Raw genomic sequence first — 14,640 nt, 5'->3', positions numbered from 1 at the left:
TCCTTGGCTTGTAGTTGCACAACTTGAACCTGTGCCTTCGTAATCACATTATGTTCTGCCTTATGTGTCTGTCTTTACATGGATGTCTTCTTGTAAGGACACCAATCATATTGGACTGAGGAACACTCTAGTCCAAATACCTTTACTAAATATAGGATGTCAGATTTAATTCAACATTATATATGGGTTATATCCAACAAAGAGAATTATTTTTCTTTTTTTCTTTTTTTGAGACAAGGTCTTGCTCGGCTGTCCACATTGGGGTGCGGTGACAGAATCACAGCTCACTGCAACCTTGAACTCCTGAGTTCAAGAAATCCTCCCACTTCAGCCTCCTGAGTAGCTAGAACTACAGGCATATGCCACCGTGCCTGGCTCATTTTTTAATATTTACTAAAGACAAGGTCTCATTATGCTGCCCAGGCTGGTCTCAAACTACTGGGCTCTAGCAATCCTCCCCCGTCAGCCTCCAAATGTGCTGGGATTACAGGTACTAAAACCACCTGTGCAAATATTATAATTCAGGAAATTATGACAGTGAAAGAGATCAGACCTAACCGATTCCATCTTGTTTCTAACCTTTAAGCTGACCTTGTTTATTCCTGCGTGTAGGCTGAACTAAACTTGGGAAGGAATTTAGTTGATGGTTTTGTAGTGCCCAATGGGTTCACCTTGCCCGTTGCCTAGACAGAGTTGATTTACCAAGACAGAGCTGGCTGTGCGGGAGACCAGAGTTTTATTATTACTCAAATCAGTCTCCCTAAGCATTCGGGATCAGAGTTTGTAAAGATGATTTAGTGAGTAGGGGCTTAGGAAGTGGGGAGTGCTGATTGGTCAGGTTGGAGATTTGGTGAGTAGGGGCTTGGGAAGTGGGGAGTGCTGATTGGTCAGGTTGGAGATTTGGTGAGTAGGCACTTACGAAGTGGGGAGTGCTGATTGGTCAGGTTGGAGATTTGGTGAGTAGGCACTTAGGAAGTGGCGAGTGCTGATTGGTCAGGTTGGAGATGGACTCACAGTGGGGCTGAAGTGAGGTTTTCTTGCTGTCTTCTATTCCTGGGTAGGATCACAGAACTGGTTGAGCCAGATTACCAGACTAGGTGGTGTCAGTTGATCCACCTAATGCAGGGTCGGCAAAATATCTCAAGCACTGATCTTAGTTTTTACAATAGTGATGCTATACCCAGGAGCCATTTGAAGAAGTTCAGACTCTTGCAGCCAGAGGCTGCATGACCCCTAAACCATAATTTCTTTTTTTTGGGGGGGGGGGCAGGGGGATTGAGTCTTGCTCTGTCACCCAGGCTGGAGTGCAGTGGTGTGATATCTCCTCACTGCAAACTCCACTTCCTAGGTTCTGGCAATTCTCCTGCCTCAGTCTCCCGAGTAGCTGGGATTACGGGCACCCACCACCATGCCAGGCTAATTTTTCTTTTCTTTTCTTTTCTTTTTTTTTTTTTTAAGTAAAGACAGGGTTTCACCATGTAGGGCAGGTTGGTCTTAAACTCCTGACCTCAAGTGATCCACCCATCTTGGCTTCCCAAAGTGCTGGGATTACAGACGTGAGCCACCACGCCCAGTCCCTAAACTATAATTTCTAATCTCATAGCGAACCTATTAGTCCCTTGAAGGCAGACTTATCCCCAGGCAAAAAGCGGGTCTTTTTGCAAAAGGGCTATTATTAATCTTGTTTCAGAGTCAAACCATAAACCAAATTCCTTCCCAAGGTTAGTTCTGCCTATGCCCAAGAATGAACAAGGATAGCTTAAAAGTTAGAAGCAAGATGGAGTCAGTTTGGTCTGAACTCTTTCACTGTCATAATTTCCTCAGTTTTATTTTTTGCAAAGGTGGTTTCGGTTTGACTCTGAAACAAAATTCATAATAGCCCTTTTTCAAAAAGACCCCTTTCTTGCCTGGGGGCCAGTCTGCCTTTGCAGACTAACAAATTAGCTACAAAATCAGAAATTATGCTTTAGGGGTAATGCAGCCTCTGGCTGCAAAAGTCTGAACATCTCCAAATGGCTCCTGGGGATAACACCACTATTGTAAAAGCTAACCATTTATGTGATCCCACCTAGAAACACAAGACAGCAAGAAAACCTCACTTGAAACCCCTATGATTCCATCTCCAACCTGACCAGTCAGCACTCTCCACTTCCCAAGCCCCTACCCACCAAATCATCTTTAAAAACTCCAACCCCCAATGCTCAGGGAGACTGATTCGAGTAGTAATAAAACTCCGGTCTCCCACACAGCCGGCTCTGTGTGAATTACTCTTTCTCCATGGCAAGTCTGTCTTGCCAAATCAGCTCTGTCTAGGCAGCAGGCAAGGTGAACCTGTTGGGCAGTTACAGGATGAGCCACCATGCCCAGACGAGAATTATTTTTCTAAAACAGGTAGAGACTGGAAGATAAATAAACAGAATGAATAAAAGAGATATCATACCATTTCTAATCTAGAGCTAACATAAAATGAAAGGTAAATTAAAAACAAATAATTCAGGTCAGTGGTCTAGTTCTTGAAAAGCATCACACTTACCCAGAGTTTTACATGCAAAAAGAGCCATGGCACTTTGCAATCTGTCCGGTCTTAGCGCCTGTACTACGAGAATCTTAAAATAAAATGCAGAATATTTTTAAAGAATAAAGTTGTGCAACTACTTTAAACAATAATTAATGTTAACTAATTAAACAAATGTTTACTAAATATGGGAACACTTATCATTGTTTCATAATATTTACTGTGCTTTAAACTGTCACTATAGGTATAGAGCAAGTATATATCAAAAATGTTACTGAAATCCGTTTACTTCCTCAAGCCTATCATCAAAAGTGAACACAGGGTTAGCAGCGTCTTCCGGATCTAATAAAAGGCTAAATGGCAGGTGAAAATCATGGTATGTAGGTGAGGCATTTCTGTTGACAGCAAACAGAGACCCAGAAATCCTCCCTAAAATGTTCAAATCACTATTTTTACCTTAAAAAAAAAAAAAAAGGAAAGAGACAGTGTCTCGCCCTGTCACCCAGGCTGGAGTGCAGTGGTACAATCACATCTCACTGCTGCCTCGAATCCTGAGCTCATGTGATCTTTCCACCGCAGCCTCCCAAGGAGCTGGGACTACTGACTCATATATATCTATGATATTCCTAGATGTTTTACGTTTTCAAATCAATTTTTTCTTAGTCATTTTCCTTTTTGGTTAAGCACTCTTGGGGAAATAGAATTCACTGTATATGGAGACACAAAGGGGTCAGATCAAGAGAAGAGATAAATGGAAAGGTCATTTCCTGGAGAATCAACTTCTGAAAAGCTCTCCCACTCTAATCTTTTTGACTAGCAAAAAAATTTGAGTGCAACCTGCCAGTAGGTTTCATCATTCTATTTTAAAATAGAATGGGAAAAATCCCCTGTTACTCACTATTAGGTCTTTTCCTTAAAAATAACTCCAGGAAATGATTGTAAAACTTGTACAATTTGTACCTTAGTTTCTTTCTGAAATAGATTTTTCCTATTACAAAATCCCCCTGGGGTCTCAGGCAAAGGGAATAACAAAGCCACAGTGAGAGAGAAACCCGGCCCAGAAACTTTGGCATGATTTAATTGTCAATAAAGTGGCAAAAGCATCAAGCCCTTCCCTAAATATGCCATTAAAGGTAAAGTAACACTCTAAAAGCAAAGCTTTCCTTTAAATGGCTTCTGAATAATAAGAGAAACATTAAACACTTTTTTTTTGCATTTAGATAACACTAAATTTTACCTGCTGAAATAAGGAAACTTTCTTTGCAAGAATAGATGGAAACTCTTGCTCACACATTGAATTATGATAATAAGTACGCCACAGAGCTGCATCTTCAAAGCAGAGGGTCTGATAAAGACTGGGGAGAGCAATCTAAAAAATAAAAATGGCCATATACAGTGAGCTATAAGCAAATATAAGCATATATATTTATTTTTTAAAAAACTAAAAGTGAGAACCAATTATTAGTTGATGTTTATTGTTCATTTTCTACTTTGTGTTGGCTTGTCTAATTATTTCTAGGTCAGCAACACTATGGTAAACTCACCTAATATTAAAGCCAGAATTAAAATAAACTTCCAACGTAGTACTAAACCAGTGCTCACGAGTTAAATCTTTTCTCTATGTAAAAACATTTGTATCTAGTTATCTCTACCTTATGAAGAAAACAAATGCGGTCATTAAGATCAAGTGTAAATTCTTTTTTTTTTTTTTTGAGACGGAGTCTCGCTGTCACCCAGGCTGGAGTGCAGTGGTGCGATCTCGGCTCACTGCAAGCTCCGCCTCCTGGGTTCACACCATTCTCCTGCCTCAGCCTCCTGAGTAGCTGGGACCACAGGCGCCCGCCACCACGCCCAGCTAATGTTTTTTGTGTTTTTAGTAGAGATAGGGTTTCACCGTGTTAGCCTGGATGGTCTCGTTTCCTAACCTCATGATCTGCCTGCCTAAGCGTCCCAAAGCGCTGGGATTACAGGCGTGAGCCACCGCGCCTGGCCTCAAGTGTAAATTCTAAGGATTGTCATGTTAAATATGTCAAATTTCATATTAATATTGACAAAGACTCTCTTTATCAAAACTTTGGTCAGGCTCCTCTGAGCTCTCTTTGACTAGGCCTCAATCAGGGGCTTCATGTCATGCCTTGTAGCATCCTATTTTAACAAGAATTTTGCTAAGTAACTTTAGCAATATTCCCTATCTTTAATATCCAATCGAATTCCTCCTCTCAGCTGGGCGCAGTGGCTCACGCCTGTAATCCCAAAACTTTGGGAGGCCAAGTTGGGTGTATCACCTGAGGTCAGGAGTTTGACACCAGCCTGGACAACATGGTGAAATCCCATCTCTATTAAAAATACAAAAAAATTAGCCAGGCTGGTGGTGGGCGCCTGTAATCCCAGCTACTCCAGAGGCTGAGGCAGAAGAATCACTTGAACCCGGGAGGCAGAGGCTGCAGTGAGGAGAGATCACGCCACTGCACTCCAGCCTGGGCCACAGAGCAAGACTCTGTCTCAAAAAAAAAAAAAAAAAATTTCTCCTATCCCACCCTTGTTATCTATTGGTATCTGATCATCTTGATCTGCCTTCACCAGATAAATCAGTTTAGCCAGAATCCCCACTTGCTGCTGACATTTCCACTTTTTTCTATCCACTGACCCCCAACACTAATCCTTACCCTGCTTCTTGGGTACAAATTCCCACTTGTCCATGCTATATTCAGAATTGAGCCCAGTACTATACTGAGATCTCTTTTCCCCTATGGCAATAGTTCTTTTGAATAAAACTTACCTTCACAGTTTTAAATTCTGTCGAGCTCTGTTTTTCTAAAACAGTATCAAATTCAATAAAAAAGAATGTTTTCCTAAACCCTATTTGTTTATGTCTCTATTTGTAAACATGTTGCTTCTGTTGTCTAAATGTTCTAACCCTCTTTGCGACCTCATAAATTTCTATTCCATGTTCAATATTCACTTTAAACAAAATCATCTTTCAGAGGTTTTCCCAAACATATTAATTCCCTCTACCTCAAACAGTGTTCTCTTTTCCCAAATTTTTCAAGAGTGGGGTGTAAGATCAGAAATGTAAATCTGTAAAGGTGAAGAATTTTCACTGAAAACAAATGAGAAATTTAGAAGATCTATATCTTCAGTATAGAACTTCATATAATATAAACATAAATCAAGTATATAAAAATGCTTTATCCGAACATCTATATTCATATAAAAATAATCCATTATATTGCCCAAATTTCATTATATAACTTAACTAAAATTAAACAGCAGAAAATTACATTTCAATTTAATTACTTTTTAATAAATGATCTAAGCCTATTAAATTAACACTTGATGGTAGTCTGTTAACTTTAGTGACATTTAGTATACGAGGCCCCATCATTACTAATTTAGGTGTGCTACACATTCTATTATCATCATGTATTTGGCTACCTTGTATACTGCCAACCATTGTGACAAGGTAATGATTTGATATGCTCTCTACAGTGTAAGTTTGTTCATGGCCGAGTCTCTTAATATTATAAAATAGACACCTGTCATTCCACTGGTATAAACAAAATCACCAGAGCTTGTCAGTAGTTAAAGCATTAAAAACAGATTTTTTTCCAGGACTATTACAACAGAAGAAGCAATAGGGGGAAAAAGACTTCAGCACAGAGCAGGGCTCAATTTTGAATACAGCATGGGCAAGTGGAAATTTTTAACCAAGGAGCAAAGTGAGGTCAGTGGATGGAAAATTACTAAGAGGAAATATCGGGTACAGGGATTTCTGGCTAAACCAATCTAATAGGATTCTTACTGAAGACAGGCCAAAGTCATCAGAATCACCTGGGGAACGATGGGGAATGAGGAATCTGATTAGATATCAAGGGTAATCAGATATGGAAGATGAATAAATTCTCACTAAACCAACTTTGCAGGGTTCCTGTTAAAAGTAGATTTTACAAGGAAGTGCACAGGTGGGCCTAGAAGAAGGTTCAAGAGGCTGACTAAAGTTTGGTCAAGTAAAGACTGTCACTAGCATTATGCCAACTGGTAGTAAGCACCAAACAAATGATAAATGAAAAAAATGGAGGATATAAAACAGAATCGTCCCCCTCTTTTTTTCATTTGTTTTGCTCAACCAATATTTATGAAATGAAGGCAGTAAAGAGTAGTGGTGAAGAGCCCAGACTATGCAGCAAGAAACACAAAGTTTTAAATCCTGGCTCTACTTCCTAAGTGACCATAAACAAGTTACTACATCTTTCTGTGCCTTAATTTCCTCATCTGTGACACAAGGATAATTACAATAGCTACCTCATAATGTTATTGAAAATATTTAGTGAGATAATCCATTTTCAAATTCTGTATAATGCCTTGAACATAGTAAGCCATCAGTAAATGCTAGCTATTCTACCTCATAATGTCATTGAAAATATTTAGTGAGATAATCCATTTTCAAATTCTGTGTAATGCCTTGAACATAGTAAGCCATCAGTAAATGCTAGCTATTCTAACTGTTTTTATCATGTGCTATTATTATGTTATAACAGTTGTGAAGAAAAGCAGGGGAAGGAAGGGAAGGATGGAAACATATATATGCATAGATTTGTCTTTCATTTCCCACAAAAACAACATTTTTAGCCTGAGTAGTTGAAGAACACAGAACTGTTGAGAGTCAGGCTTCTAAACTGCTTTTTCTTCTCCCATGTCACCATTCTCATAGCCTAACTTACCTTGGTGGCTGGGATTGGGAGAAAGAGAAAGAAAATATTATATTTGGAAGGCATGCTATTTCATAAACAAAAGGTTTAGTAATTACTGATTAAAGGACTCATCACAATAATTCTTCGGTAACTTTTTACTGGGAGAACTTACATCCTATGAAAATATTAATGCTAATTATGAATAAGGAGCACAAAGTATCAACAGAAACAACGTAAATACAGAAGAAATTACAATATGTCTCATAGTAGAAAAGGAGTACCTTTAATGTTGCCACGGCCCAGCTTCGTTCCTGATCTATCCAAGACGGAAGCTGATCACGTATTTTTTGTTGAGAGTCCTTTAATAAAAGCAATTCTTTTCCTTAGTATACTTGGTAAAATTCAGAGTTTAAAAAATAGAAATTGATTAGCTATTTTATTATTTTGGGGAAAAAAGTTCATTCTATACATTATTTCTTTTTTTAATGTATTTTACAAGTCATCATGGTAAAATTCTATGCAATATAAGGGACAGAGAACCAGTTAGGCAAATGTTGCAATCATTTTTTCATTGTGCTTAATCTTTCATGAAACTTCAGAAAAACTCAAATGTCATGAGGAACTGTCATAAAAGTTACATTATTTTTAATTATATCTTACATTTCAGACATTATCTAGGTTCCATGTTATATTTTGGGTATACTGCTAGAAGACGATTATTTATTATGTATTCAAATAGGAAATTACTAGGAAAAAAGCTAAATTTGAGTGAAGTTATTAAAAGTTCTAAAATGTAATTTTAAGACTCCCATCATATAAGAAAAATTTTTTAGTTATAAGATTTGTTTTTCTTAAAGATTATATAAAATTATCCTTGGAATAAAATACATATACTGAGAAAAAGAAACTGCATTAATTTGTTAGTGTTACATATTATTCTCAGAATATATGTCTTTAAAATAAACAAAAATACTTAGGTCTATTTTATAGGAAATACTTAAGGGGCCAGAATACATTCTTCTAATCAAAGTATAACATCAACAATAATTTAGAACACCTCTGAAGCAAATTATACTTCATCAACAAAAAGCCAGAAATACTTTTTCTAACAGCAAAATAGATTGTTATTTTAACTTACAGCTTTACGTAACATGTCTCCAACAACCACGCCTGTAAACGTATCCCATTCCTATTGAATAAAAATATAGGAACACAAAAATATAAAGATGATAACCAATCAACAAAATTGTCTAACTTTCCCTATAAGATGGCTTAAAATGCAGTTCTCTACGGAGATAGGGAAAAAAATAATTCATTTCCATCTTACCACTTTTTCTAGTACATTAACATTATCAAGAATGTATTAATGTGATAACATAAAATACTAATATGAAATCTACTAAGAATAATTTTAGTAAAACAAAACAATAACTCCATTATATATATGAGTCTCAATGTCTAAAAATTTAAATGTCATGTTCAATTAACATTTGTCACTACCTGTTAATTGTTTTTCCACAGGCTATTTGTTGCTAATGAGTAAACAGGAAGGTGCACCCAAAAATTTAAAAATGGCATCTGGTAGGAAATATTGAGAAAAGTAATTCCATTAACGTATTTTTTCTCACTGATTGAGAGAAGATGCCATTAATTCTTTTTTTTTTTTTTTTTTTTGCCACAGAATTAAGATTAATCAAGTGTTCCAGAATCTAGTGCTAAGGAAATCTATGCCTTCCCCGTGGCATCCCCAAGTTAGACAATAATAGGTACTACCATACTATTGTCACACACTGGCCAGTAAATAAGCAAAATAAATGAAAATTTGAGAGCAATGTGGAAAAACTGTAAGCAACATATTTTGTGCCTTCACTCACCCTGGCCACACACTCTTCCTATTAGAATTATGCAGCCACAAATAAGCAAAATATGAATGATTACTACTACATTATGTGAGTCAGAGAAAAATGTTCTCCTTTCCCAATGACAGTTTATTTATACTTTAGGAGAGAAAAATAGGGAATATATATATATTTCATGGAACCTACTGATGACAGTGAAAAACATTATATAGGAAGAGGAAAAGACATCAAAGTTATCAACAGGAGTTAACCGGACCAAATGAATAAATTCAGGAGAAACTATACAAGTTAGCCAGTGCATGTGGAGTCAGAGAAAAACAAAGAGAACATAGGAAGAACTGTGAATGGTCTACATTCTTTTAACTATTATATTCAAATGAAGGGAACCAGAAAATAGTTAAAATTTGACCAAGTAGAGTAAAGTAGGTCAAAATTGCACTGTCCATATACCATCCCTTGGCGCCCTGGCTACTGGAATCTCACTTTATGATAACAGCATCATAATGAGAAAAATTACTAGCAAATAACTTTTTTTTTTAATTGTAAGCAGACAAGAAATGGTTTCATTAGCTCCAGCTCAAGGGAGGTCCTTTTGAAGTTTGAGAAGGGGTTACATGGCAGACTAGAAATGAGATCATAAACAAGGAAGATAAATTATACACAAAAAGATGAACATAAACCTGTAGGTTCAGGCAAACTTCTGAAAACTGCCCATCCTCATGCCTCACCTGCTGCCTCTTGATAGTTCAGTGGAAGCAATAAATAATGTAGTTTTGTACCAATATTATCTCACTTTTTCTATTTATGAGCTCTACTGCCTAGGCCAGGAAAATAAGAAGGCTGACTCTTCTGTTGCCCTAAGTAAGTGAACCTGGGTTCAGAAAAATGTAGGCAGCTTGGGAGATTTCTTTCCTTGCCTTACCATCACTCTGGAATGTTAGGCTCATCCACAGGGAAGTAGAACTAGAAATCACCATTTTATACTACATTTCTAACTTAGTAAAAGATTAATAGGTTGATACATAATTTCTAGCCTAAAGTAACTTCTAATGTAAACATAAATCCACCCATTAACAAATTTCTATGTTACTGTAAAATTTCTCTCCTTTAATTTGACTTACATTTTCTTGAAAAAGTTCAGGATGCATGCCTCGAACAAAATGCAAAGCGAACATCAACTGATCAGCCTGCAAAGAATAACAGATATTATCTTGCCTTTTAAAAATTTGTGTCTTTGGAAAAGCACAGTCCTTAAAATCTGGCACACGAAAATCTCCATTCTGCCTTCATATGACCTACTTTTATCCATGTAAGAAATTACTATTCAGATTGCTTTCTACATCTTAGAAACACTTCAAGTCAGGGATGTGGTCAGAGTAAGTGATCAAATTTTTAGAGAAAGCACTAACAATTATGCAGTGGGCCCATGTCATTAAAAGACAAAACAAAACTAACTTTGCCAGGTGAAACATTAATACAATTGTGAAATTTAGATTAGTCATAATTCACCAAATCCACCCTATGCATTAGCAATCTTCAGTTTGTCACTGTGTAGGTTTAAACATATGGGTGACTATATGCAATTATGACAACTATTTTCTCTTTCCTGGATAGAATAATCTCCTAAATCAAACAGAAAACTGTAGTGAACTCTTCATTTTCCACACAAGAAGAAAAGTTATACCAAATAACGCAAACAACAAATAATTCCTTCAATGTGTTATCACTTAGAAAGTTAAAACATGAGTAACTAATTGAGGTTAGATAACACAGAAGAAACTATAAGATAACCCCATATTTCACAGAAACAACAGCAGAACCAAAAACAGGCCGTCAATAAACAAGTATCAAAAAAGACACCAAATCACACAGAATGAGAGTTACCAAAGGAGGTCATAGCTACTTTATCAGAAAACTAGAACACAGATTATGCTCAAAAATTTCTCACTAAAGGAAGGAGGAAAAAAAGAAGGGAGGATAGAAAAATAAGGTAGAAATTAAGATTCAGACTTTAAGGAGCAATCTAAAAGACAAAATGAAAGAAGGAAGAAACAAAGTCAAAGAATGTAGGAAGTGAATTCAATAATATGCCACATACATTCTACTAGGTGCTGCCAGTAGTCTTAGGAGGATCATACTCTTTGACTTCAACTCTTTGACATTAAAAAACACGTTTACAAAGAATTGAAAACTAATTATTTTTCCGTAAGTAAGAATTGGTCCAATTTCTGAGAACATATTAAATTAAATAAGAGCCACAAGTTTATATAGGGCATACAAAATTAAGTAAATAAAATTATGTCTTTATTAAAATATAGTAAAACATCTTTCTGGCAAAATACTGTGTCAGACATATAGTATGAAAATGGATAAGATATAATTGTTACATCATGTATCAAAAACACGACTCTTAAATACAAGGTACCTACGCAAAATAAGATTTGATGTTTTAATATTTTAAATGTTGTGGAAATAAACCAACTTATTTCCATTTACGAGAAGAGTGTTTTTAATCCACACAGTATACGAACTCTACTCTCCATGAGACTGGGTAGGCCTTGCTCCACTGCAACCCTATTTCCTACAATAGGCAGGTGAATAACAAGTATTTCTTATAAGAACAGTCTCATTACATGGGCATTAAGAACCCACACAGGGCCAAGCATGGTGGCTCATGCCTGTAATCCCAGCACTTTGGGAGGCCAAGGCAGGTGGATCACCTGAGGTCAGGGGTTTGAGACCAGCCTGGCCAACATGGTGAAACTCTGTCTCTACTAAAAATACAAAAATTAGCTGGGTGTGGTGGCATACGCCTGTAGTTCCAGCTACTCGGGAGGCTGGGGCAGGAGAATCACTTCAACCCTGGAGGTGGCGGTTGCAGTGAGCCAAGATCTCGCCATTGCACACTCCAGTCTTGGCAACAAGAGTGAAAATCCGTGTCAAAAAAAGGAAAAAAAGAACAAACACAGGTCCAGAATCAAGAAACTGGATACAAATTCCATCCCTCCTATTTTACTAGCCAGGTGATCTTAGCCAGAAACAAATTACATCATCTCTCTTGACCTCAGTTTCCGTCTCTGTAATGAGGGGACAATAATATTTAAATACTATCTACCTCACTGTATTATTTTAATAATTAGATTAGATAATGTATCTGAGGCACTTAGCATGGTACCTAGCACACTCTAAAAGCCCAATAAATATTAGTTATAATTTTATTCATACTAATAATGAATAAAATGGATCCTACATTTTATTCAATCATTATTAATCTGTTTGTCTATGGAACACAATTACCAACGTGCAGGAAATTAATATAGAAAATTAGCAATTGGTGTCTCAGTTCTAGCAAAATGGAAGATGAAAAACTAATTTTCAAAATTTCCAGCTACAAATACCTAAAATCTTGGATAAAAGGTCCTCAAGCATCAGAAAAAAAAAAGAGGGAATTGGAAACCAGAGTGGCATTAAAACCAGCTGCCTTGGAGGAAAACAGTCATGGTAACCTAGGGCATAACCTACCTGAGCCAACACAAGGAGAAATATTAACAGTGAGATTGCTTTCTTTCTAAAACTTGGGCCCTAAAAGAATTACATTATCAGTAAAAATATGAACCGGAAAAAAAGTGCCCATGCTCACATGAAACAACAAATATACCTGGAATCTGGGCAAAAGAAGTATCCTCTGAAAAAACTAAACATCATACTTGTGCCGAGCACAGAGTTAAGGCATACATTTTAACTACGGACTGAAAAGGAGTCCCTAAACAACAGAACTAATCGTGATGTCACTGAGTTACCTCGGTAAGAGTTTAGGCAAGCTTGCTTTAGAGAACTACTCCCCTAACCCGGATCTCAAAGAACTCCAAAAGATAAAGTATCACTGAAGATGATGAGTTCATGGTCCAGAAGTATCAGCACGAGAAAACAATCCACTGTAAGCAAGGGTCATTAGACACACCAGAAAAGAAGACTAAAATGTTAAGAATTTCAGATAACAGAACAATCTGAAACAGACTCTAATACAAGTATCATTAAATACTCAAGAATGTAAGAAGGCACTAAACATCCCAGAAGTAGACAGCTCTTCTGAAAAAGGCAGATGAAGGAGGGGAAGAGAACTTTATAATCATTTAAATTAGACCTAGATGAAGAAAAATTTGTAAAATACAAGTAAAATGAAAGAAAAACCTAAGGAAATTACCCACATTAAAATAAAATTGGAACTAAATTTTTAAAAAATTGAACACAAAAAGTCATACACGTTCAAATTTGAACACACACTTTGTATAACTATATGAGCACAAATAAATTTGTGAAGAATCAAACCAAATTTTTAACACCTGTTATATAAGATCTAAAAGGGGGTATCAAGTTGGGGAGAGACTGAAAAGGAGACTTTTTTCCTTTATTTATATGTATACATAATTTGGCTATTACAAAGAGCACGAATAACTTGTAATTTAAAAAATTAAGTGCCTTACGTTAAAATAAGAATCTTAAGGCTAAGTACTTTATAAAATACCTGGTATAAATAAGGTTCAGAGATTTAAAACTCAAATAGATTGCTGTTGAGAATGAAACTGATGCTGTCTTTTTTGGAGGGCATTTTATGTGTTCCTTAACATTCTGCATATCCTTAAATTAAGAAATTTCACTTCTAGAAATTTAAGCAAAGGGATCGCATATGTGCTCCTAATAAGAAATAAGGATAGGCTTTGAAAGATTGTTTATAACAGAGGGAAAACTTAAATAACAATGTCCAAAAGTCTATCATAAATAATAATCAAAACAAAATATATATAGCATAGTCCATTTTGTAGGAGGAGGAGGAATATGTTTATAAAAACATACATATATGGATAAATATCTGCAAAAACACATTAAAACAGATACCAAAATTTAATCAGTGATTTAATTTTGAGATTGTAGTTCCTTTTTGTTTTCTTTATTCTTATGTGTATTTTGCAAATTTCCTAAAATAAGCTTGTATGATTTGCATTTAAAAAAAAAACAGTAAATGTTTACTAACAAAAAGAAGACATCTATTAAACACAAATCTTCCTACCAAGTTTTAACAGATAATTTATATAGCTTTTCCCATACTGTAAATACTACTTTACATCTAGTATATGTATGTGTAATTATAAACCGACAGATTGGGATAAATATGAGATTAAGTCACCATTTATACAAAACATACATACAATGAAAAGACCTTCCTATAAATACTACTAGTAAGTGATTTACTTGCCTACAAGAAAATCACACCTACATAAGTAAAATTTATTTTATAAAAGTATATACTGGGGATGTGCGTGTGCATGTGTGTGTGTGTGTGTGTGTAGTACTCAATAACTATTTCTTGATTAAGTGAATTAACAAAAAACAAACATGTGAGCATGTAAAAAAAATGTTCCACATCATATGTCATCAGAAAAAGGCAAATTAAAATAAGTCGCTACTACACATCTATGAGAAAGGCCAAAATCCAAAACACTGACAGCACCAAATAATGGTAAGGATGTTGAGCAACAGAAACCCTCATTAATTACTGGCAGGAACGCAAAAGGGT

At 36.0% G+C, this 14,640-nt stretch overlaps 1 protein-coding gene across 3 annotated transcripts in view; it reads right to left on the bottom strand.

The window, feature by feature from the left end:
• DYNC2H1 (dynein cytoplasmic 2 heavy chain 1) overlaps positions 1-14,640 on the bottom strand; it is a 370,568-nt gene that overhangs the window by 193,881 nt on the left and 162,047 nt on the right. For all 3 annotated transcript variants that reach the window (XM_073020665.1, XM_073020669.1, XM_008020676.3), the window contains 5 exons: positions 10,187-10,252; positions 8,345-8,395; positions 7,488-7,565; positions 3,753-3,884; positions 2,534-2,606 (listed from right to left, as the gene is read on the bottom strand). In XM_073020665.1, coding sequence (XP_072876766.1) covers positions 2,534-2,606; positions 3,753-3,884; positions 7,488-7,565; positions 8,345-8,395; positions 10,187-10,252 — 400 coding nt within the window. The remainder of the gene's footprint in view (positions 1-2,533; positions 2,607-3,752; positions 3,885-7,487; positions 7,566-8,344; positions 8,396-10,186; positions 10,253-14,640) is intronic.

The sequence above is a fragment of the Chlorocebus sabaeus genome, chromosome 1, assembly GCF_047675955.1.
Source record: "Chlorocebus sabaeus isolate Y175 chromosome 1, mChlSab1.0.hap1, whole genome shotgun sequence".
Taxonomy (NCBI): domain Eukaryota; kingdom Metazoa; phylum Chordata; class Mammalia; order Primates; family Cercopithecidae; genus Chlorocebus; species Chlorocebus sabaeus.
Note: the sequence above shows the minus strand (reverse complement) of the source record. Positions and strands in the feature narration are given on the sequence as shown.